At 44.5% G+C, this 26,639-nt stretch overlaps 1 protein-coding gene across 5 annotated transcripts in view; it reads left to right on the top strand.

Annotated features, from left to right (window-relative positions):
- The first annotated feature begins 14,485 nt into the window (after window positions 1-14,485).
- Window positions 14,486-26,639, top strand: part of FLNB (filamin B) — a 308,431-nt gene continuing 296,277 nt past the window's right edge. For 4 of the 5 annotated variants that reach the window (XM_077452005.1, XM_077452003.1, XM_077452004.1 and 1 more), the window contains exon 1: window positions 14,486-14,844. In XM_077452005.1, the coding sequence (XP_077308131.1) occupies window positions 14,553-14,844 (292 nt within the window). In that variant the 5' untranslated portion in view covers window positions 14,486-14,552. The remainder of the gene's footprint in view (window positions 14,845-26,639) is intronic. The other variant, XM_077452001.1, reaches the window with a different exon arrangement.

Raw genomic sequence — 26,639 nt, 5'->3', positions numbered from 1 at the left:
ATTCCCATTTTAAACCCATTTTGTATACAAAGGAAGGAGATCCGGTTGGGTTTTTGATAGTCTGGATGTGAAATGTCAGTATTCTACTCAGTCTAGCCAGTCCAGCTCTGTAGTGTGTAGTCATTATGCATGCTGAAATTTGCACAGACATGTAATAGTAATCTCTGACACCAGTTCCCATGTAATTATTTCTTGTTATGACACCAAACTCCCTATCTGAGCAGTTTAATACAGTGATTTTACCTGTGGCCTAGTGTTGTGTAACATATACAATCCCATTCCACACTTTTGTTTTTTTTTAATCTACTTTAAATGGTTAGTTCACCTTCACCAACAAAAAAAACTTCCTGTTCAGGTAAGGGAAGCCTGTAGATAAAAAATAAACTCTACAGCTTTGACTAATGTTAAATAATGCCCTCGGTGTAGATGTAGGCCATTTATGTACCTCCCAAAGCCTGGCTGAAAACACATACCTCTTGAGGGGGGAAGTGATCTGTGGCACCTGCAGGACGCCATGGCAAAATGTGAGTGTGGACAAACTCTTAACAGTAGGAGGGGCTTAAGGAAAGTGGTTAAGCCTGGCCTTTCTTGTACCTATAAAATATGCTTTGATAACTTTGCCTGAACTTGAAGCAGGTCAGAGGGCAGGAGTTCAAACCCCCCCATTCCTCCTCTTAACCAAAACCCCTCTAACATAAACCCTCCCATTCCTCCTTCTAGCAAACCCCCCAGTCTATCCCTACTTTACCCTTACACCCCCCGAGTCTATCCCCCTTTACCCTTATATCCCCCACCCCTAGTCTATCCTCCCTTTATTCTTACACCCCCCCCAATCTTTCCCCCCTTTAATCTGTACACTCCCCAATGACTGCCCCCCTCCCCTGGTTACATTGGACCCCCCTTTTATCATTCAGGTACCTTCAGGCTGATAGCAGGTATCTCCTTCTCCGCTCTTGAGTCCAGTGATCAGCGGGTGGGGTTTTCCACCATGTGACTTGGGGGGATAAGAGGGAAGAGGGTCCGGTGGGTTGCAAGGAGATGGCGTCCTGTAGTACTGAACTGCACAGGTGCATGGAGTTGAATGTCTGCAGTTCTTTTCAGGCATCAGAGCGGCCCAGGGGGCAATTGCCACCCTGCATCCCGGCCCAGTCCACCCCATGACTCATCCCCGCCTTTCCCCCGTCTGTGTGCAGGAAAGCATCAGGAGGAGGGGGCACGTTCAGCTGCAAGCCACTCACATATACGCAGCTATGTTTGAGGCATGCAGGACTCCAGACACCCCACACAAGCCGCAGGGCAGGTGTTACTGGTGTGTTACTAGTGTGTGCTTGTGGGCCCAGTGCTGGAACTTGTTCTAGCACTTTTCTCCACTCTGGGACAAACCTTTAACCACTTCAGCCCCGAACCATTTTGCTGGTCAAAGAGCAGACCACTTTTTGCGATTCGGCACTGCGTCGCTTTAACTGACAATTGCCTGGCCGTGCGACGTGGCTCCCAAACGAAATTGACGTCCTTTTTTTCCCCACAAATAGAGCTTTCTTTTGGTGGTATTTGATCACCCCTGGTATTTTTTTTTTTTGCGCTATAAACAAAAATAGAGCGCCAATTTTGAAAAAAACGCATTGTTTTTTACTTTTTGTTTTAATAAATATCCCCCAAAAATATATAAAAAATTTTTTTTTCCCTCAGTTTAGGCCAATACGTATTCTTCTACATATTTTTGGTAAGAAAATCGCAATAAGCGATTATTTATTGGTTTGCGCAAAAGTTATAGCGTTTACAAAATAGGGGATAGTTTTATGGCATTTTTATTAATATTTTTTTTTTTACTACCAATGGCACCGATCAGCGATTTTTTATTGTGACTGCGACATTATGGCGGACACATTGGACCTTTTTGACACATTTTTGGGACCATTGTCATTTATACAGCAATCACTTCTATATAAATGCAGTGATTCCTGTGTAAATGACACTGGCAGTGAAGGGGTTAACCAGTGGGTGGCAGTTTAGGGGTTAAGTGTTCCTAGGGGTGTGTTACTAACTGTTGGGGGCTGGGTTTTAATTTAGTGAACACTGATCTCTGCTCCAATCACATGGAGCAGAGATCAGCGTCACTAGTTGCTAGGCAGAACGGAGAAATGCTGTTTACAACGGCATTTCCTCGCTCAGCTGCCCCGTGAGACGATCGCGGGTATGCCAGTGGTGATCGAGTCCTGCGACCGGACTCACGAGGGTCCCGACCAGCTCACGAGCGTGCGCTGGCGGCGCGCTCGCGATGGCAGGGCAGCATTAAAGGTTGGACGTACCTGTACGCCAATATGCCTGCCCGTGCCATTCTGCCGATGTACATCGGTGTGCGCTGGTCGGGAACCAGTTAATTTGCTGGGACAGTTCCGGGATGGTTGGGAGGTATGGAAAAAATCCCCCAAAATATTGCATGATTCCATCCTGCCTTGCTGCTGGGACATTGATAATACACTTCCAGTCAATCAAACCCCCTTGGATGCTCCCTCATTCTCCTGTCACAGTAGCTCAGATGTTACGGTAGAGGCGATAGTGGACCACACATGTGCAGGGGTTTGAGAGTTTGCTCCTTTAATGGAAGGGCTGAACAGTAATGGCTGTGAGTGTCTTAGCAACTAGGCAGGGTTGGATAATGCCACCTGAGAGTTTTTCAGCCAGACTTTGAGAGGTACATAAATGGCCTACGCCTATAGAAGAGACTTTAATTAACTTTGGTCAAAGCTGCACATTTTGTTTTTATCTAGAGGTGCCCATTATCTGCATCAGCAATTTTTTGGGTAAAGGTGAAATAAGCAGCAACCTTTTTGCAACTGTAGCTATGGGGTTACAACTCAATGTAAAATACTTACTGGGATAGAAACCTGCCCCTGGGGATCAAAAACAGGAGGTGGCAATGTTGGTTCCTGAATGCCTCTAAACCACCTCTGAAAAAGCAATACACTGTGGATCACTTTTCAGAAGGGTGGTAAAGCCTACTGCCCTAGTGAACGAGCCCTAATTTTTAGTACCGTGTGAAGAACATTATAAAAAAGAAAATAATAAATACTCCGTGATTATTTGAATATTCATATTAAAATATATATTTCCGGCTATTTGTTAACAAACATAAAATAATTTCTGTTTTGTGGTGAATGAGCTTGCAATGTTTATGCTCCAAACACCATCACGTCTCCATATTACCATCATAATATTTAAGGAGTTTTGCACCTCAAGCAGCAGGTACATGTGAAATCTCAATGAGACTATTCTGATCCTTCCAAGTCATTGCTAGGCAGACCTTTACTGAACTTTCAGGGATTTAATTAAACTGAAGCCTGCTTCCTCCCCATACGGTCCACAGGAAAGGGATCCCCTTCCTTTTATAAATGGCCTGTTATGCACTTATTTTATTTCCATACAGAATATGCAATTGATAAAAAGTCATCTTGGCAGCCATGGCGGTACAGACTGGCCACGAGCGGTATAAGCTCATTGTATGACTGCCCTCCCCGCTGCCTTGCTTCCTGTTTTTACATTGTATCTCCTGTATATCGCTTAGGATGCTAAACCCATTTTCATTACAAAAACTCCATCCATGTAGCTCATAAACAATTCAACATAAGAAACTTTATAATGATCACACCACTCCGGGCATAATCTACCTTCTGTATCGGGTTGCCCCACATTTACCAATCTATTCTGAGTTTAATTGAATTATTTTTGGTTTAAATTGATACCAAAATCCACTAACAGGCAGGTTTTTTATAACAGAAGAGTCTCTTCTGTCATAAATGCCTGTCAGCAGTAATGTGATCCAGGTGGTGCATGCGCAGCTCAGACCGCATTTAGGCCTGGTTCAAACCTATGCAGGTTGCAGTTTGCATATTACAGGTGCATTTTGCATTTTTCAATACACATTTTTGATTCATTAAAGTCTTTGGAACCAAAAGCCAGAGAAAAGTCCCTGGCCCTTTCCATAAAATTAACTAAACTACATCCATAGGAAACCATGTTAAATTGACTGTAGTGTGTTTCTGCAAAACTGAAAATGCACTAGAAAATGTATAGGTGTGAACCAGGCCTTATGGCGTGCTCTACATGCCGAGGTGAAGTGACTCCCATGCGCATGCAGGGGAGGGATATCAACGCAGACCAGCCAATCAAGCGGTGGGCGAAATTCCAACTCAGAAAGAAGACCAGGTTAACATGGAAGCCGCCAGGGATCTGGGCAGCCATGACAGCCCAGCGCTGGAGAGCTTTGTTTGTAGATAGGGCTCTCATAGCAAAAAACCTGCATTCAACACTGAAGCACGTTCAGAAAGAGTTTAATCTAATGCCATCCATGTAATGCAATGTGCGGTGGCTTTAAAGTGGTTGTAAATCTCAGGCATGAAAGATGAACAAAGTATATCCCTCTTTAGTATGCACTTGTCTCAATTAGTGTGAGTGTAATTTCTTTTTCTGCTGCCTTATTCCTCTGCTATCGGCATGAATGAGTTCTGCAGTGGGTCATTTCAGCACTCCGCCCACGGTTTTCTGAAAGCTCATGCAAACTTTATAAATCCCACACTAAGAGCGGATATAGAGAAGACTGCAGGTAAACAGGTACAACGTATGTAGGAAGATTTATTTCACCTTAGGCCAGTCACTTCACTGGGTTGTGGTGCACTGATTTTGTTTTTTGGCTATTCTAGTCTATTGGCAGTCCATTCAAAATGAACGGGCTGCCTTAAATCAACACTTGTTGATGTGTAGCACAACAAATGCTACTGTGTGTGTGTTAATGCAATACACAAAAAATTGTAAAGTGGGAATAGGCCAGAACTGTCAACAAATAGAACATTGCACAGGATTTTAGAGCAGATCATGGCAGTGAGGATGTACAGAGGCATGAAAGCTCTTCACACTGCCTTCCATAAAGTTCATGCCAGGCAATGTACAGCTTCGTGGTATATGGTTGCCATATGGTTCCCAAATTAAGGTTCATATATTTGTAGCGCTGGTACTCCTAATGAGTATGCGCTATGTGTTTAAATTTAGTTTTTGCCCAAAAATTTTGTGAGTTTTGGGGTTAATTGTGTTAAATTATACTTTGGCATCAGTTTGACTGGGCTGTATAGAAGTTCTGCCTGGTCATAGGTGGGGTTGTACACTTGTGGGAGGCTATAGAAAGCAGTCTGGTTGGACGCATTGGGTACCAATCTCTATCTCGGAACCAATCAGTGGCCGCGTTTGTCTCACTGCGTAATCCGGGAAGGGGTACTTAAGGTGCCGAAGTCATGTGGTTCCTGGTTCCAGTCTAGAAGTTGTTGCTGACTCCATGGTCCTGGTCCTCCTAACCAGCCCGCAGGGGCCCTCATGGCCTGGGGTGTGGATCCATCCGTTCTCGAGCCTCGGAACTGGCGCTAGCTGTAACTAAGTTTCCAAGTTTCCAACCAAGTCTGTGTGAGAGACTTTGAAAAGCTAGAATTACCTGTTGGCTGCTAAACCCAAAACTTAAGGATTTATCCAACAGTTAAAGAGTCCAGTTGCGAGTGGCTGTTCCCTGGATTGCGTACATAGAGAGAGACTTTTATTGAGGTCAGCAGTTCCAAGCACCTGAGTTAAACTCTACCCTGATACCCTCTATTTCCAACTTAGAGACTGAGTTTGTTCAACCGTTTTATGCAAAATCCTGACAAGGAATTCAAGTGTCGGTCTCTACAGTTACTGGGTTATCAACCCTGGGAACCCTAGACAAGGACAACGAGTATGAGCTGGAGGAGGTAATCGGTAAGCCCAGAAAAATTCAGCAGCTCCTTTGGGGATTAGTGCTACATATTTATTAACTAGTTGATGTAACCGTTTATATAACTGACAATTTTCAATGGAAAATCTGAACAGATTTTTTTATATTTATGTGTAATTGTTGGTAGGAATAACTTCCAATGCACAGCTCACGTTCTGTCTACCCGTTCCATATAACAAACCAACTGACTCATTTTGCCTCCAGGTGCTGATGAGTGATGACATAAACAACAGTGTGCTCAGGGAAAGTTACATAACTGACAATGTCTCAGATGTTTTACAGGTCTGGCCACCTTTTTACACACATAGTACTGAATACTATTACTAACTCTCACACAATTATTCATATAGTGTATTTTTTTTTCATTTTGGTCTAAAGTCATTCAATATTGGAACTTACGCAGCATTTGATCTGCCCCCTTTTGCCCACATGATAGTGGCATTTGGCCACCCAGGACTGAGAACTGCTTCCCGGGAGGAAAGTTTACCTACACTCCCATATCCACAAGCAGCAGGTATGTCTAAGGTGGGTTGGTGGTCTTTTAGGAGAACCTCACTTTAGCCTGAATGGGCAAAGAGACATTTTTAGGTCACAAACAGGCCTTGAGACAAGACTCAACCTTAACGAAGTCTTTAAAAAGCAATGTGCAATCAATACATTTTTTGCTGAAAGCAGAACTCTGGGTATTTGTGAATGGAAAAAATAAACTGTTCATGAAATAAAAATATAAAAGAGCAGAGTTTGCTGCAATACTTGACTTTAGACTTTAGATGGAGCTTCTCTTCCAGATTGAATGCGTGCCATTGTCATTTAACTAACCTCCTCTGAGCCCAAGATGTCATGGAGCTGTCCCCTGATGGTGCACCATTGCATCCTGGGCTCACAGTGGTAGTGTAATGAATGGTGCTCACATGTACATGAGAGATATTTAATTGAAGGGGTAAGGGACAGCTAAAGCTGCCACCACCAGGGTAGAAGAGCAAATACCTGTGATGTTACTGCACTGCTTAGAGGTCCAAATACAATTTTACTCCAATAAAAGTCAGAGGGACAATCCAAAAAGGAGCCAATGCCTTTCAAGAGTTCCAAGAGCACCCTCTTCATCTGGCCTTGATTGACAACAATCAATTTCCTTTTTCTTTTACACTACAAGCTAAGGAGATCTTGGAGATCCTCTGGCATGTAGAAGCTGACTGCCCGAGAACTAGATCATTTACAGCAATATCAATACTTTAGGATGAGCAGTGCCATGGCCACTCTTTCACTTCTCCCACTTCCTTCACCCCACTTTGTAAAGTCCCTTTAACTTCTTTAACACTTTAAAATCCCTTTAACTTCTAGTCCATATAATTTTTTTTCTATCTCAAGCCATGAGAGGGTGTTTTCAACCCTCAAAATGGGTGGTTACTCTTTTTGATTGTCCCCTGACACTTACTGAAATAATGTCATATCTGTACCTTTTAGCAGTGGTGTGGGGCTTTAATACACATTTATTGTTACTTTACATTATAAGCCAAAAAAACTATGGAGATCCTGCGGGGTGTAGAAACTGGAAGCCGGGGAACCAGATCACCAAATCAACATTATAACATTAAGATAGGAGAGCAATACCAATAAGATAACCTTGTGTGTTGTCCTGCACTAACTTTCCACTTTCCTGCAGTGGATTACACTCAGGTAAAGTAGCCATCATTTACTATGCAAGGTTCCTTTACAGATAATAAAAACAGGGTACAAATCTTTAGTGGATATTTCTATTTGTCTAGTACAATACTGTCCCAAACACTCTGGTAGAATCTGCCCAGCACATATGGATACAAACCACAGCTGTGGAAGAACAATTCACAGATTCCCATCCAAAGGTAGTGACCAAGGGGGTTTGCTGCTGCTAGTCTGTTCCACAATTGTGGTCTCAGTTGCTCACTGAGTGCGCCTTTCAAGACAAGATCCACACTCTCCTCTATCTTGTCTTCCTCCTCACTCTTCCCCTCTAACCCTTCCCTCCTACACAACCCTTCCCTCCTACACATTCCTCCACATACCCCAGCACCAGGCAGAAGCAAACAATAAGACAGGTTTTGGGGAGACCTAGTAAATTAGAAACTCAGTTCAATTGAGGCTGATTACAGTCCAGCAGAATTAAATTGAAAGAGTCACTCTTCCATAGGGCAAGGTGGCTACACTAACCCCCCTCCATTTGAGACAAAGTCCCATAGTCTGCAACAAAAAAAATACTCTCAAATCTGAATGAGGATATCCTGGATATAGGGTGACCACATGTCCCGGATTGCCCGGGACAGTCCAGTATTTTGCAGGTCTGTCACAGGCACCTTCGATCCAGGACAATACAGTATCCCAGAACGAAACTAGAACTGACAAGGTCACCCCCCCTCCGATCCGATGCCCAGAATAAGGCACATTGCCACTCTACTCACTAACAGTACTTGTCCTGGCCGGGAATCTCTGGAGTGGCACAATTCCCACCTCCTGCTTGTGATTTGAAAAATCATAAATCCTGCCTCTTGTGTCTAATCACTGCAGGATGGGAACAAGGGAAAATGGGTCTCGGCCGGCCAGGACAAGCACTGTCATTGAGTAAAGTGGCGATGCGGCGGCCCTTTTTGGGGATGTGATCAGTGCTTCTGGGTAGAGCATGCACCCGCGCCCTGGCTGTGCTGTGATTCATTACAGTACAAGCTGATTTTTGGGATGGGGGGGGTGTCCCTGAATGGCAGTTTGGAAATATGCTCACCCTACCTGGATAGATGGAAAGGGGTTAAAAGGCAAAGACAGCAAATAAAGGAGAAAACTCAGTTGAAAACACGCATGGACCAGAACAATCAGAACCAGGATACAAGGACTACATCCTGACACCTGATTAACCTAAACAAAATAACTGTATCCATTACATCATTGTGAACATTGCTGCGTTGCCTTAAATTTGAGATCTCCTTCCGTTCCCCACCTGCAAAATAGGAGAATGCACAAAAAAACAAGTATAACAACTTCACAAACCGGTAGAAGCCGTATTCCAAGGAGAATGACATGACATCCCATTTAGGCTACTTTCACGCTGGGGCGAGCGGGCACCAGCGGTAAAGCGGCACTATATTTTAGCTGCAGTGGCGCTGCCACATTTTTTTTTAATGGGCAGAGGCGCTTTAGGAGCCGTGTATACACCGCTCCTACAGTGCTGCAAAGATGCTGCTTGCAGGACTTTTTTTACCGTCCTGCAAGCGCACCGCTCCAGTGTGAAAGCCCTCGGGCTTTCACACTGGAGACACAGGAGAGGCTTTTTACAGGCGCTATACAGGCGCTATTTTTAGTGCTGTAGCGCCTGTAAAGCGCCTCAGTGTGAAAGTAGCCATAGAGTTAAGGCATTAACTTTATTTTTTTTATTTTTTTCAAGACTAATGCCACGTACACACGACCGGACTTTTCGAGGGACAAGGTCCGACAGACTTTCAACGAAGTTCTGACGGAGTTCTGACAGAGTTCTGATGGACTTTCCGAATGAACGGACTTGGCCACACACAATCACACCAAAGTCCGACGGATTTGAACGTAATGACGTACGACTGGACTAGAATAAGGAAGTACATAGCCAATAGCTGCCCTCACGTCGGTTTTTGTCCATCGGACTAGCATACACACGAGCGGATTTCTCGGTAGGAACTGGGTCCGGCGGAAAAATTTGAAACATGTTTCATTTCTAAAGTCTGTCAGACTTTTGCAAATCAAAAGTCCGCTGCAGCCCACACACGATCGAATGGTCTGCCGGAATTGTTCCGTCGGACTTTTGATGTTGAAAAGTCTGGTCGTGTGTACGCGGCATTAGGCTGGATTCACACCTATGCATTTTTTGTGCTTTATGCATTTTGCAGATTTGCACTAAAGTCCATTTAACACTGTTTCCTATGGAACACGGTCTGTAGTGCAAATCTGCAAAATGCAGAAAGCACTAAAAATGCATAGGTGTGAATCCAGCCAAAGAGGTCATTTACGCTGGGTTTACACTATACTACACGACAGGAGTACAACTTTCATCCTACTTTGCTCTGCAACATCAGTCCTACATTGTTCCTGCATTTGTCCTACATCCATCCATCCAAGACACCCCCGAAGTCGGAAGAAGACCTCCCAGAGCTGCCTAATAAATTACTTTAAAAAACGGTCTAGTGTGTTTTTTTATTGACACTTTTTCCCCCCAGGTGAATGGGTAGGGGTATGATGTACTCCATACTCATTCACATAGGGTGGGGGGGGGGGCTCCCGGATTCCGATAAGCCCCCCGCCCGCAGACCCCGACAACCAACGGCCAGGGTTGTCGGGAAGAGGCCCTTGTCCTAATCAGCATGGGGACAAGGTTCTCCGGAGTGGGGGGGGCACCCCCCTGCCCCAAAGCACCCACCCCCGAAGTTGAGGGCATGTGGCCTGGTACGATGTTGGAGGGGGGACACTGGCTCGTCTATAACCCCTTTCCTGACTGCCGGGGCTGTGTGCTCGGATAAGGGTCTGGTATGGATTTCAGGGGCACCCCCAGGCCATTTTTTTCGGCATGGGGGTTCCCCTTAGAATCCATATCAGACCGAAGGGCCTGTCATGCTCTTGAAGGGGGAACCCATGCCGGTTTTTTATTAAAAATTTGGCGTGGAGTTCACCTTCAAGATCATAAGAGCACAAGTTGCATGCCAAAGTCGGATCATGCAAGACAGCGATCCGACTTTGATCTGACTTCAATGATAGTCAATAAGCTGAAGTAGGATCAAAGTCGCACCAAAGTAGTACAGGGAGCATTTTTAAAGTCGGACTGACTTGTGTCGGACCAGTTAAGACGGCTCCCATAGGGAAACATTGATTTTCACACATCATGCGACATGAGCTCCCAATGTTGGAGCGTGTGTAGCACTAGTGTGAACCCGGCCTTACACTTGCTTCGGCTGCAACACACATTAACAGCTAGTTTACCCTTGCTTCAAAACATGGCTTCAGACAGGCTTTGTTAAAGCTGTGTAAACACTAGTCAAAGCTCCTGTCACTAAATAAAATGGTTAGTTTACACCTGCCTTTGCTTTGCTTTGACTTTGTTTCTATGGTTGTCACCTCATCCCTTTAAACCCGAACACATATTAATTACACAGGTTTTGAGGCTAATTTAATGCAGATAAGGCACCCAAGTGAGTTTAATTACCACCTTAATCAGCCACAGAATCTGTGGAATTAATATGTGTTCGGGTTTAAAGGGATGAGGTGGCAACCCTATAAATTGCTTCAAAAATTATACCCATGTAGTGGTGCTTCAAAGCGTCTTCAAAGCCTCCATAGAACTCTATGGCAAAGCTCGCTCGAAGCCTCACCAAAGCGCCACCAAAGCCTCATCGAAGCACCAAGCAAAAGCAAGGTGTAAACAGGACTGTAAGCTTGCCATTTTATTTAGTGACAGGGGCTTTAACTAGCGTTCAGAGAGCTTTAAATAAGCGTGTTCGAAGCCTTGTTTTGAAGCAAGTTTAAACGAGCCCTAAGGGCTCATTTACACTTGCTTTGGCTTTAACACACATTAACTACTTAAGGACCAAACCTCTTTTAGCACTTGTTGTTTACTAGTTAAAATCATTTTTTTTGCTAGAAAATTACTTAGAACCCCCTAAACATTATTATAATATTTTTCAGATACCCTAGAGCAGTGATGGCGAACCATGGCACCCCAGATGTTTTAGAACTACATTTACCATGATACTCTGGCACTCTGCAGTGTAGTGGAGCATCATGGGAAAAGTAGTTCCAAAACATCTGGGGTGCCAAGGTTCGCCATCACTGCCCTAGAGAATAAAATGGCGGTCGTTACAATACTTTATGTCACACCGTATTTGCGCAGGGGTCTTACAAGTGCTATTTTTAAATAAGACAGAGTAAAGATAGCACAATTATTTTTTATATTTTGATGTTACGCTGAGTAAATTGATACCCAGCATGTCATGCTTTAAAATTGCGCCCGCTCATGGAATGCCGACAAACTTTACCCTTAAAAATCTGTATAGGCAATGTTTAAAATTTTCTACAGGTTACATGTTTAGAGTTACAGAGGAAGTCCAGTGCTAGAATTATTGCTGCTGCTCTAATAATTGCGTTGAGGCCTTGCATGTGTAGTTTGAACACAGTTTTCATATGCGAGCGTGATAGGGGGCGCTAGTAAAAATCCTAAACAAAAGTGCTATTGGTTAATAGTGTACATCTGTGCTCAGACAAAAATATTAAAATGCATAGTGCTAATTGATAAAGCAGATAATACAGTACAAAAATAAATGAACAACTGGTACCGTTAATGATAAATCATCAAATATTCAATCAATCCAAAGTCCATAAGTAATCTTGATATTGTGATTCTTATCCATACACCGTCACCAAGGCAAATCATTTTGAGGATCACCCGATGAGTGTGAGTAAATGGCCTACTCACCAATTGGGCATGATCTCTTTAACTAAAAAGAAGGTCACAACAGGCTGTTTGTATAAACCAATGGCCTTGCTGGTGTGCCATTGGAGATGTAGCTAGAAACCTTTTCAATGAAATCCTCCTCTCCCATAGCTCCCAACTGTCCCTGATTTGGAGCAATGTCCCTCTGTCCCTCTTTTCTCCTCATTTGTCCCTCATTTTGGTCTGATCTATATAGTTGTATATAAAATGCACTTTTTATCTTTCAAAATGTTTTTTCTCAGTGCTAAACCTTTCATCCAATTTCTTAATTGCTGCATTTGTACATTTTAAAAGCCAATATAAAGGAATAATAGTGGTAAAAAAAAGTCCTTGTGGATGTAATAAACTTTTTGGGGTTAATTTTCCTTTAAAGGGGTGTGGCAGGTGTCCTATTCCTATATACATTTCTTAATAGGTGTCCCTCATTCCCATCTCAAAATGTTGGGAGGTATGTCCTCTCCACCAAGGCAGACCATTAAAAATAGACATAAAACGTGACCATAGCATAATACAGTTTATTAACAACATCCCCAGATAGAAGGTCTGCAGACACCCAGCCACCGTTAGATGTCTGGCGTGCATTCCACCGCCGTGGTAATGATAAACCAGAAGTAGATAACCGGATGTGACATGACCGGGATGCGCCTCGACATCCTGATGATGTTGTAGAACAAAATGTAACCCAGGGGTGCAAAAATTGGGGGCGCGGGCAGCATAAATAACGGGGACAAGAGGGGAAGCAGGGGTAGCATTTACTAGACCCGATCTGCTGTATTTTCCTGTAGCAGGTGAATGCCAAGGGGAGAAGGAGAAGTGGGCTTTCAGCTGCTGCAGGAAGGTACAGCTGATCAGGTCTACAGTATGTGTCCATGGGGAACAGTATTCCGGGTTGAGAGCGTGCTCACTGTGCATTCCCAGCACAGTACCTAAAATGTCTTGGGACACGCCTAATCATGTAACCGCTGTGACAGCCAATCACAGTGGTCAGATGATCTGAATGCTGTTGCTTCGCCTCCCGGTGTTCTGCCGAGAAGTGTCCCCCCATCGCATAGTGTCCACCCCGTACTGCGCAGACGCAGCACTTGCGCAGTACGGAGGACAAGGAGACCCCGAAAGTCTCCTAAGATGAACGGAACCTGCGCACTTAATAGTACCTTCTGCCCTGAGGCCAGGTTCAAGCCCAACCATCCAAGTGGACAATAACATAGAAGATGTAAAACAGCACTTAGTAACAGGGTCGCTTGCCACGCTTCGGGCATGGCCTCGCTATGCTAGACAAACTTTTATTCTAACTCTATGTCCACTTGGATGGTGGGGCTTGAACCTGGACACAGGGCAGAAGGTACTATTAAGTGCGCAGGCGCCGTTCATCTTAGGAGACTTTCGAAAAAAGGAGACTTTAAAAAAAAATTAAAAATTTATAATAATACACAATTTAAAAATCGGATGGTTTATTAAATCAACAAATGCAGAGGTACAGATCCCAAACTAAATTACACATGTTTTAACTAATAACATTAATAATATTACAATAACCACAAAATAATAATAATAATAATACTACAGCAATCACAAAATACTACTACTAATAATAAAAGAGTTTTTAATCAGATGTTTTTATTCAATCAACAAATGCAGGGATACAGCTCCCTAACTAAATTACAAGTTTTGACTAATAATAATAGTAAAAAAAATATATAATAGTAATAATAATTATTATTATTATAATAATACAACTTTTAAACATTTTTTTTTTAAATCAACAAATGTACAGAGTAGATCCAGCTCCCAAACTATATTACAAATGTGTTGACTTATAATAATATAATAGCAATTATTGAAAAGTAATAATAATAATAATACAATTTTTTTAACATGTCACAGCTCACACACTAAATTACATTTTTTTTAAAAGAATAATAAAATAATATTATTATTTATTATTATTATTATTAATAATAATAATAATAATAATAATAATAATAATAATAATAATAAGAAGAAGAATAGTTTGTTTTTTTGGTGTTTGTTTTTTACTTCTGGAATACAGAGGGGTAGAGTTGGCAGTGTTGGTGAGGCATGGCGCTGGCAATGGCTGCTGTAGAGTCCAGGCCCCCAGTAGATGGCACCGGTCGCCCAGCAATGGATCAGCCGAGGTGGGAGAACCTGGAGAGGAGGAGGAGTCCGGTCGCACATGTGCAGAAGTAACCGATCCGGGGACAGCGGCATTCAGCTCCAGCACACAGACACATCGCAGCGCTCAGCCCGTCCATCTCCTGTACGATGCCGGTGACCGAGAAGGATCTGGCGGAGGACGCTCCATGGAAGAAGATCCAGCAGAACACCTTCACTCGCTGGTGTAACGAGCACTTGAAATGTGTCAACAAAAGAATAGGAAACCTGCAGACCGACCTGAGCGATGGGCTCCGACTGATCGCCCTGCTGGAGGTGCTGAGCCAGAAGAGGATGTACAGAAAGTACCACCAGAGACCTACCTTCAGCCAGATGCAGCTGGAGAATGTCTCCGTGGCCCTGGAGTTCCTGGAAAAGGAAAACATCAGGCTGGTGTCCATAGGTGAGTCACCTGCTTCCAGGTGGTTCTTCTCCTTCCAGGTGCCCATAGGTGGTTCTTCTCCTTCCAGGTGCCCATAGGTGGGTGTTCTCCTTCCAGGTGCCCATAGGTGGGTTGTGTCCACAGGTGGGTTGCCTCCTTTCAGGTGCCCATCGGTGTGTTGTGCCCATGGATGGATCACTTCCTTCCAGGTGTCCACGGGTGGGTCATCTCCTTCCAGGCATCTGTAGGTTGGACATCTCCTTCCAGGTGCCCATAGGTGGGTCCCCTCCTTCCACTTATAGGTGGATTGTGCCCATAGGTGGGTCACCTCCTTCTACATACCCATAGGTGTGTAGTCTCCTTCAGGGGCCCAAAGGTGGGTTGGCTCTTTCCACGTACTCCTAGGTGGGTCAGCTCCTTCCACGCACCCATAGGTGGGTTGTCTCCTTCCAGGTGTTTATAGGTAGGTAATTTCCCTCCATGAACGCATAGGTGGGTTATGTCTATAAGTAAGTCACCTCCTTCCAGGTCTGTATAGGTGGGGGTTGTCTCATTCCAGGTGCCCATAGGTGGGTTGTCTCATTCCAGGTGTCCAGTGGGGGCCAGTACTGAGGAAGGACTTGGAGGAACATCTATTTAGGGTCCTGTCATTGTCCTCATCTACTGAGTCTGGGACCTTAACGTTGAACCCAAGCCGTGACTTAATTTATTCCTGCAAAGTAGAATTGTATAAGTCTCATGGGAATGTTCAGGTCATAAACCAGAATCGCACCCCATGGTGTGAACATGTGAAATCCAACATTCTTGTCTTATTGACCTATCGCGTTCAAACAGTATTTTGATTACCTGTATTAATGAGCCTCTCTGTTTTCTAAAGCCTATCTAATATCTTTTTTTTTTTCATTTTTGTATAATGTAGAGAGTTCTAATCCCTGTCAGGGCTTTTATGCCATCTGTCTTCCATTGGGAAGATTTCTCCTTTCTCCCTGCCCTATAGAATAGAAAGTGCTACCAGAACAGGTGTCCCCTATGGAAGAGTCTCCTCCATTTATGCTCTAGTGACATCACAAAATAATGGCATTTCCTCACTATGTTCTAAAATCGAGAGTGTGTGCATCTCCAGCAGAAACACAGACAGCAATAAAAACCTGACAGAGCTGCTAACTTTACAAATTTTATTCAAAATGCAGATAAAAGTGTGGACTTTGCATATGCTCTATTAAATGGGAAGGGAAGATTCAATGATTGAGCAGGCAGTGTAAGTTCTCAGTAGGTCTCATGCACACTGGGTGTCAAAAATGCCACTTTTAAGGGCGTTTGTGACTCCACATATGTTATCCTATGTATCAGTGCACACCCAGGCATTTTACAGGTGTTTTTAAAGGCAGGAAAAAAACCCAGAGCCAGTGCATTCAGGAGAGGAGCAATTTGCTGCTAAAAAATGCCTGACACACCTAAACACTAGACGTATCAAGCGCTTGAGCGTTCATTTGAATGGGCAGAATAAATTCTGGCCAGTGAAATGAATAAATGCGTTTGCAAAAACATGGCTTTTCTCCTGCATGGCTTGGTTCACACTTGTGCGGGTGGTGCCACTGCGGTTCCACACACGCGGCCCGCACTGGGAACTGCGCTACACTGGAGGTTTCTGTGCGGGCTGCAATTTCCAAAGTAGTGCAGGGACTTCTTTCACAGGGGTCAGCAGCCTATTCGAAGGAACGGGTTGTCCTGTTCTGGTAAACGTGGGATGCATGGCATGCACAACTGTGAACCTAGCCTTAAAAGAGCTGGGCAAACACCCAGTGTAGATGAGACCTTATTGTTCAACCAGGGTTACTTACCCCCACAATGTGAACCTGCAATGGACAATATCCTGGACTCCATGACATACCAGGTTTATAGTGTATGGAATATTGAGCACTTTGTTTGTCTGTTATAAACCTTTTTATGTTTGATTCCTGTGTAGTAACTCTGCCTATACTAACATGGATATGTTACGGTTTTGGTGATCCAATATAGCAATATACTATTATAGTATTGACATACTTCCAGTGACACCAGTGTGCTCTCTATGATCCATAGCTCTCCAGTACATATGTGCTTGCCGTGAATTTCTATACAACTGGCCCGGTGATCAGACAGGTATGTGTGGTAGGCTGGGATCCTCGCACACCTGCTGCTTTTTTAGGGCAGCACTGTGACCTCTGCCGGTGTCACACTTGGCTCTTCTATGTAGTGAGAGGATGTGTGGAATGATTACAAGGCCTTTGTTTGCACCCTTTGTCCTATGTGTTATGAGAAGGGTGCGGGAAACGTCTGCAGCCAGTGTACAGGTGAGGCAGGGTGTGGTCTGAGCATAGGTAGAAGGAAGCTGGGCTGGGTGCTGCTCTGCTTCAATGCTGGATCAAGAGATGGCTTTTAGCTTGGAAAGGGTTAAAGTTCACTTATTTTTTATTTATTTTTTGCGTTGCCTATTGATGTTTAGACCTGGTATGTAACAGGAGGCGTGCGGGGCGATTGTATGAAGTGGAGCTAAACAAATGATGGCAAAGGGCAATTAAACCTGGAATGTGGCAGGGAATCCCTACGTCATTGACTTTCCTCCTTATGTGCTGGCAGAATTCTGCAGTGTTTATCCTGTGGCCAGCAAGATTTTTAAAGGTCTGCTCTCATAATACAAAGGACCTGTGCGAGATGCCTCTGATGGAAGCTGATATAATTTTACTACCTTCCAGCATACTTTTTTTTTTTTTTTTTTTTTTTTTTTTATTGACCAAGGAAGGATTAGAAAACTTGTCAGGTTTTGATACCCATCCATGTCTACGTACGGTCTGTCATTAGTTTGAAAAATATAAAAAAAAAATTGAGAAAGCGACTGAAAAAAAACTTCCAGTAGGAACACTTGTTCCGGAGACAGTTGCTCGGTTCACCTATATGCGAATTGGATGCATTTTGAAACTGCATCTGATTCGCATGACGTGAAATAACAATGATTTTTCATTGAAGCTGCTCGCATATAGGGTGCATCCACCATGCAAATTTAGAGTCCTGTGCATTTTTTTTTTTTTTTTCAGTTCAGATGTGGATTTCTCGAGTTCTATAGGAATGCTTCTGAGCCCTGGTTCACACTGAGCTGCGGGAATGAAGCAATTTCACTCCCACATGTCAGTCGCCATTTCCCACATGTCTGTACTAAGGATGAGCGCCGTCATGTTCGCACACTCCACGTGCAGAACCCGCCAGGAAGTCGGCGCTTAGGCCCCTTTCACACTGTGGTGGTGTGGGCGTCGGCGGTAAAGCGCCGCTATTTTTAGAGGCGCTTTACCGTCGTTTTAGCGGCGGTCTGCGGCCACTAGTGGGGTGGTTTTAACCCCGGCTAGCGGCCGAAAAAGGGTTAAAACCGCCCACACAGCGGCGCTTTGCCGGCGGTATAGCCGCGCTGTCCCATTGATTTCAATGGGTAGGAGCGGTGAATACACTGCTCCTTTCACCATTCCAAAGATGCGGCTAGCAGGACTTTTTTCACTGTCCTGCTAGCGCACCGCTCCAGTGTGAAAGCCCTCCGGCTTTCACAGTGGCTTGAAAGGGGCCGTTTTTTTCAGGGAATGTTTTTAGCGCTGTAGCGCCTGAAAACCGCCCCAGTGTGAAAGGGGCCTTAGCTGATCACAGGCAGTGAGACATTGCCCCGATGCATGGCTGCAGAGATTGGGCAATGTGATTAGCGCAGCGCCGACTTCTTGGCGGGCTCTGCACGTGGAGCGTGCGAACACGCCGGAGCTCATGCCTAGTCTGTACCGTTCTTCTCCCCCCCCCCCCCAATTTAACATGTCAAAATGCACCAATGTGAGCCAGGGTTTAATTGCAATTGTGTTCAGCTGTTTTCAGGATTCAGTTTAGCATTTCAGTATGGATTGCTCAACTACATGAGTTGACAGCCTTTAGTCCCATACACACTATCAGATTTTCTGCGGATTTTTGTCTTCAGATTTACCAAAACCATGTAGTGCAAGGGCCTGCCTGATTGCATACAAATTGAAACTCCTAAGGTTTGACCTCCTATTACCGTATATACTCGAGTATAGGCCGACCCGAATATAAGCCGAGGCCCCCAATTTACCCCCAAAAAAACTGGCAAACTTATTGACTCGTGTATAAGCCGAGGGTGAGACATGCCTGTCCATCCCTGTGTGTGTGTCCGTCCCTGTGTGTCCGTCCATCCCTGTGTGTGTGTGTGTGTGTCCATCCATCCATCCATCCCTGTGTGTGTGTGTCCATCCATCCATCCATCCCTGTGTGTGTGTGTGTCCATCCATCCATCCATCCCTGTGTGTGTGTGTGTGTGTCCATCCATCCCTGTGTGTGTGTCTCCATCCATCCATCCCTGTGTGTGTGTGTCTCCATCCATCCATCCCTGTGTGTGTGTGTCTCCATCCATCCATCCATCCCTGTGTGTGTGTGTCTCCATCCATCCATCCATCCCTGTGTGTGTGTGTGTCCGTGTGTGTCCGTGTGTGTGTGTGTGTGTGTGTGTGTGTGTGTCCAGCCTACCTGTGTCCCGAGCCTCCGTCCCGTGCCTTGCCTCCGTCCCGTGCCGTGCCTTGCCTCCGTCCCGTGCCGTGCCTTGCCTCCTTGCCTCCGTCCCGTGTCGTGTCGTGCCTTGCCTCCGTCCCGTCCCGTGCCGTGCCGTGCCTTGCCTCCGTCCCGTGCCTTGCCAGGATCGCCTCGGCGGCCATTCTAAAATTCAAAAGCCCCGCCTCCGCCTGTGATAGGCGGAACACTGAATTTCCCAGCAGCCTGTGTTCCGCCTATCACCGATATCGTCTCATCCTCGTACTACGGACGAGGATGAGACGATGTCCGTGATAGGCGGAACACAGGCTGCTGGGAAATTCAGTGTTCCGCCTATCACAGGCGGAGGCGGAGAAGGAGACGCGGCTTTCAAATTGTAGTATGTCCGCCGTCTGTCTGCTCGATACGCTGATCGAGCAGTCAGACGGCGATGACTCGAGTATAAGCCGAGGGGGGCACTTTCAGCCTCAAAAAAGAGGCTGAAAATCTCGGCTTATACTCGAGTATATACGGTATATGGTTTTGGTAAATCTGAAGGAAAAAAACAGAAGAGAATCTGATGGTGTGTATGGGGCTTTTATCTACTATGTATTGGCCAGCACTGAAATTTAAATTGTGACATCTATCAGGTCCTGAGCCTTGCAAATTCGCATCAGAACTGCATCAAAAAATGCACCTGAACTGCTGAACAAATTATTATTTTTTTCGCAATGAAAACGGACATACAGCTCAGCTCACATAAATGCGAACCGGACTGGCTTTCAATGGAGCTGGTTCACATATATGCAGGTCAATTGCGGTGCACATTAAAAAAGGGCCCTGTGCGTTTTTTCATTCTGGTGCAAATTTTTATTTTTTTTATTTTTTTGTGTCAAGTTCGCACCTGAACCGCTAAAGGGAAACCGCCCTGGCCCTGCATATACAGTATCTCACAAAAGTGAGTACACCCCTCACATTTTTGTAAATATTTTATTACATCTTTTCATGTGACAACACTAAAGAAATTACACTTTGCTACAATGTGTAATTGCCAACATGTACTGTGACATACTGAAGCAGAGCATGATCCCCCTCCCTGCAGAGACTGGGCTGCAGGGCAGTTTTCCAACATAACAACCCCAAGCACATCTCCAAGATGACCACTGCCTTGCTAAAAGAAGCTGAGGATAAAGGTGACGGACTGGCCAAGCATGTCTCCAGACCTAAACCCTATTGAGCATCTGTGGGGTATCCTCAAATGGAAGGTGGAGGAGCGCAAGGTCTCTAACATTTACCAGCTTTGTGATGTCATCATGGAGGAGTGGAAGAGGACTGCAGTGGCAACCTGTGAAGCTCTGGTGAACTCCATGCCCAAGAGGGTTAAGGCACTGTTGGAAAATAATGGTGGCCACACCAAATATTGACATTTTTGTGCCCAATTTGGACATTTTCACTTAGGGGTGTACTCAATTTTGTTGCCAGCGGTTTAGACATTAATGGCTGTGTGTTATTTTGAGGGGACAACAAATTTACACTGTTATACAAGTTGTGCACACGCTGCTTTGCATTGTAGCGAAGTGTCATTTCTTCACTGTTGTCACATGAAAAGATATAATAAAATATTTACAAAAATGTGAGGGGTGTACTCACTTTTGTGAGATATTGCATGTGTGTGTGTGTGTGTGTGTGTGTGTGTGTGTGTGTGTGTGTGTGTGTTCATACATGTTGGATGTAGGGCAGACTATTCATTTCAACAGGAAACGCAGAAAATAAGTCCTGTGACTGTTTTCCAAAAAACAAACTACACCGACCTGCATGGTGCTGCGGTAATGGTGGTTTGTCGCATGGTAGAATGACGGTGATTACAGATGCTAAAAATGAATTCGCATTCTGTGTGTGTTGGGAAGGCATGTCATTTTGTGTGCGTTTTCAACACACACATAGAAGTGAACCTAGCCTAATGCCTGGTTTACACCTATGCATTTTTAGTGCTTTTTTTTTTTACATTTTGTAGATTTGCCCTGTAGTCCATTTAACATGGTTTCCTATGGAACACGTTTTCTAGTTCAATCCTGCAAATAGCACTAAAAATACATAGGTGTCAACCAGGTCTAATGCGGCGTACACCTGGTCGGATTTTCCGACAACAAAATCCGTTTGCGTAAATTCCATTTGTGTGTACACAGTTCTGGCGAATAAAGAAGAGCCACACTGGCTATTGAACTTCATTTTTCTTAGCTCGACGTATGTGGTGTACGTCACTGCGTTCTTACGTTCTGTGGTCAGAAATTCTGACAACTTTGTGTGACCGTGTGTATGCAAGACAAGTTTGAGCCAACATCCGTCGGAAAAAATCCCCATGGTTTTTGTTGTTTGAATGTGCAATCGTGTGTATGCGGCACAAGGGATAATTTCCCTAAATTTAAAGTATAGGTGCACCTTTTTAAGACCATGTGACACGCATGTTTAGGACAGATCACATCTAACATGGTGCCAAGTGGGCACCCCACCCCTAAAAGTGTATCCCCTCTCTAATTGCATGGGCGAGTGGAATTCTCACACGCAGAAACTGTCAGATTTGAAATTGGGGCGGCTTATACCTGAGGTATCGGTAAGGCCCTGTGGTATCACTTGTGCTCCTCGAAGGGTCTGCGGCTGAAGTAAGCAATCTTTTCCAGGCGATGCATTTACAAATGGATGCCCAAGTGGGAAGGGGTTAAAGCCATTTGTGTTGTGTGTGTGTGTGTGTGTGTGTGTGTGGGGGGGGGGGGGTGCAGAGTGCTTGCAATAAAGCGGACCTTTCATTTAACACGGAAGGTCCGCTTTAAAATGAGTAATTTTGCTGCAAATATTTTGCAAACCATTTGGGAGGTACTTGAGGCGTGGATGAGATGAGAGAAAAGCCTGGTGTGTTGATGTTTGCTGATATATTGTTCAGTGGAAGCGGTGACAGAAATGAAGGATTTATCACTTTCACTGAATGCTTGTGTGAGAGCGCAGTCATGTTCTGACACTGGAGACTGCGATAATGATTTCTTTATCTCTTATTTACCGCCAAAAACCGTGACTGAACTTTCCTCTGTGGGGAGGGAGTGAGAATACCAGAAGGTTTGACTTTTTAGGTCTCGTGCACACTGGACATTTTGATAACTTTCCTAGAATCCTTTCTTCTGAGTTTTGACAGAAAATATGCTTGTAAACTTGTGTAACACATTTAGGGGGGTGTGTGTGTGTATATGTGCTAACATACAGGGGCATTTACAAGCAGAAGAAAACATCCAAATGCCCCTAGGAGCAGCAAGAAAAATATCCAGTGTGCATGAGGCCTAAGTGTTTGTAAACCTTAAATTTTATTTTTACAAGAAAAAAACCTGTTCTGTTTTCCTGTCCTGTGCAATGATTTTGCAGCTTGCTGTGTGTGTGTGTGTGTGTGTGTGTGTGTGTGTTTTCTCCTTAGCCAGCTTTGTGTGTTCATAGACACACGGAGCATGGTTCAGCCCAATCCCCCCTCCCACCTTACTGGATGTAATTGATGGCAAAGGGAGCCAATGGCTCCTGCTGGTGTCTGAGCCAATGAGGGAGAGAGTTGAGAGCTGCTGCTCTCATGCACATTCCTGGATCAGGCTCAGGCAGGGTGGATTTGATTTAAATCAAGTCGATTTTTAAATCGCTAGTAAAAAGTCTTGATTTAAATTAACTTGATTTTAAATCATCATTTTTAAAGAGCAGCTGTCATCTCTGTCCCACAGCGGCTCCTCTGACCAGCTGTTGACTCGCCAACACTTTAATGGGACAGCTGGTGATGTGGCAGTGGCACAACATGGTGAGGGACGTGGCAGCAGCATGTAAGGGTAAACATGCTAACAGGCACTGCCATGATGGACCTGAAATGACAGGTGCTCTTTAAATGTAAGGACTTATTCTTGCTAGTAGTTAGAATCTTTAAGGCACGGTTCACACTGCTGGGTTCCCCACATCCAATTCACAATAGCAGGAGATTTTGACTGGCTCTCTAAGGAGCTGGTTCACATCTCTGCCGCGGCTCCTTTGCGAATTTGCTCAGGTCAGAATTCAGGCAAAAATTTGGGCTGTAATCAGACCTGAAGCGGTGAACGGGGATGCACCAGACCCCTGCTGTGAGCCACATGTGAAGATAGTGTGAACCCAGCCTGATAATTGCCATCAAAATGAAAGGGGTTGTAAAGGTTCGTGTTTTTTTTTTTTTTTTTTTTTTTTTTGCATTAAGGTGAGAAAACACCTGTCAGTGACCGGCCTTCCAGCCCCCCCCGTTTTACCTGAACCCTCAAACTTGTCCCACGGGGATGCGATCTCTCTCTGCCCTTGATTGGATAGATTAATAGCAGTGCAGCCATTGGCTTCCACTGCTGTCAATCAAATCCAATGATGCAGGGGCAGGGCCGAGCCCTGCATTCGGCCTCTATGGACACCGAGTGCTGCTTGGCTCGGGAGCGCGCATGCAAGGTAACCCCCCCCGCCGGGAGAGCGCTTCTCCCAGGGGGTTATCTGATGTGGAGAGGAGCCGCCTAGGGACCCCAGAAGATGAGGTTTTGGGGCCACTCTGTGCAAAATGAGCTGCACAGTGGAGGCAAGTATGATATATGTTTTTTTTTTTTTTAGTTTTCCAGTTAGTAAAACATCGATAACCGAACTGGTTCAATCATACAGTTTGTAGTGTACATAGATTTGCAAAACAATGAGATAAAGGAATATTCCTGAACTTTGTTTTATCTCCATGGTTACTGTGAAATTGTGTGAATGCATCAATGCAGTGCACGTTCTCAGCTTGGGTTCATTGAATGAGCTTACCAAAAATGTAAATATTGCAGAATATACAGCCTCATACTACATAACTAAGCTCCATTTCATTCTGAATAAACTAAAATATTAATGTAGCTTAAATAGAAAACTATCTTTTTAGATATATTTTTCTCCAAAAGCATCTTAAATACATTTGATAAACGTATAGACGTCAGAGACAGCCATGCAAATAATATTCTTTGAAGGTCAGAAAAGACCACCCCAATATTCTTCCCTTAAAGTGACCCTTGTGAGGGTAAGTAAAAAGAGCGCCTGGTATCAGATCAGAAGTAAAATAAAGGTGAATGCGTTAGCTTTAGTAGAGCATGATAACACACACACGTTTTGGGAAAATAAAGACTTTCCCCCAACCCTTCTTCAGGGCTGCTGCTGTATGCTGATGAATGGGGATGTGCCCAAAATGGTGCGTCTGACACTGAGATCGTGAAGGTTGCGCTATTCTCCGGCGGTGGCAGCACAGGTTGTAGCCTGGAGACTGTTATTCCACGCACCTGGGGATGTGGGCTACTTAAAGAAGTGCTGAGTATATATTTTTCTTTTTATTAGCAGGTAGACTTTTGTACACAAGTGATTGTAGTGACAGGGTCACTTTAAAAAGCCAAGCCAAAGTCTCTGAGCACATGTGCATGCTTACTGTACTGCGAGCTGGACTTTGTTCTGTATAGCTGTCGGTGTTAAATGAAGTCTTTCAGCACTGTGTCTGCCTGATAAGAGGCCTCTATGAGAATCTGCTACTCCTAACAGAATTAGATTCATTCTGGGTGTTTAAAGGATAAGTTCACCTTTCTCACCAAAAATAATAAATGCACGTTTTTTTTTTTTTGCAGGTAAAAAAATGTGCTTTTATTTTTTGTTGCCAGAGCCTGTAAAATATTGCACCAGTGATAAGCAGATTGCTCGTGCCATGCAGGTCTCTTGTAGATCTGTTAGTGTATCGGCTTCCTCGTACGAGGAAGCTGATGGATGCTGACGGGAAGATTGAATGAACTACCACAGAGCTCACAGCCCCGGGCGGAGCCCGCACAAATGTGTTCATTTATTTATTTTTTGTTTTGAGTGGTAGTCCAGAGCAGTGGCGAGCGCCCCACTCCTATAGCATGGACTAGTCCGATAAAACAGCTGTATTCTGATGGGAAGTGACGTGTGGTCAGCGATGCACCTATTTAGACCGCTCCACTGGCCTACTCTGTACTATACTACACTATCCTACTCTACGCTACTCTAATCCACATTGCCTTCCACTACTCTACATCACATTACTCTGCAGAACACTATGCTACTCTGCACACTGCTTGGCCGTACGCTATACTATTTTACACTGCTATACACTCTTCTAGGAAACTTTGCGTAAACAGGGATTTAAGTTCACATGCATTGCAATACATGTTTAAGCTGGCCAACTGTGTCAAAGTAATCCCTGTCTGGCCAGGCTCTACATTACACTGTACTATTGTGCACTAAACTACATTAGAGTATACTATGCGGCTTCGCACAACACTATTCTACAATACACAACACTAATCTACTCTGCACTGCACTAAATTACACTGCTGTGGATTATTCTACAGTGCTCTACACTACTCTGCAGTGGCGGCTGGTACTTACTATTTTTGCGGGGGCCGCACAGCCAACAATACCCCCCGGGAGACACAGGCAGGGGCGATCACCTGCAGCACCAAAATCCCCCAGCCAATAAGGGCTTCCCGATGATTGGCCGGGGAGCAGAATGTGGCAGAATAGCGAATATTTATTCGCTAGTGTCACAACTGTCTGGGATCAGGGCACACTCTCTGCACCCCAAACCCACCCTACTTTGAAGCCTATTAGTGCCTTTTGGCTCTAATCAGGAGCTTCAAAAGATGTACCCTGCCTATCTCTGCAGTTGTAATTCATGCATCCTGGAAGGGGCCAGGCACATGGATAGGGAGCACAGTGCCGTGTGCCCACAATGCACGGGCTGCCATTGCTACTCTGTACTACAATTGCCCTGCATTACTCTACACTGCAATATATTACACTGGAGCAAGGCCATTGGTGGTTTCATGCGCCCCGTGTAAATGAGGCATAACAAGATCAATGGAGCTGATTTGCAAATTTATGGGGGGTGTTGTCTGTTTAACTAGTCAGATCCCAGCTGTATTTTTTTCTGGTTTGCAAATAAATCTGATCTTTGATTGTTTGCTGTAGGCAGCATGACTAATTTTGTCATTTATGAACACGCCCGTCTGTTGGGACATAGTACCTGATACAGGTGCAGCAAGTTGATGACTGTATAAGTACCTGTGAAGAGCTCAGACCCCATCTGATTCTCTAGACTTCATCAGACTGGTTTGCTTTATCACCAAACATCTGTAATCTGTAGCTCTTAGACATTGCCATACCTCAGGAAACAAGGCAGACAGATACCTGGTTACTCGTAAAAACTGTAG

The sequence above is a fragment of the Lithobates pipiens genome, unplaced genomic scaffold (genome assembly GCF_037356315.1).
Source record: "Lithobates pipiens isolate NorthernLeopardFrog02 unplaced genomic scaffold, aLitPip1_a1.2 Scaffold_23, whole genome shotgun sequence".
NCBI lineage: Eukaryota > Metazoa > Chordata > Amphibia > Anura > Ranidae > Lithobates > Lithobates pipiens.
The sequence above is the reverse complement of the archived record's forward strand: the minus strand, read 5'-3'. Positions and strand labels throughout refer to the sequence as shown.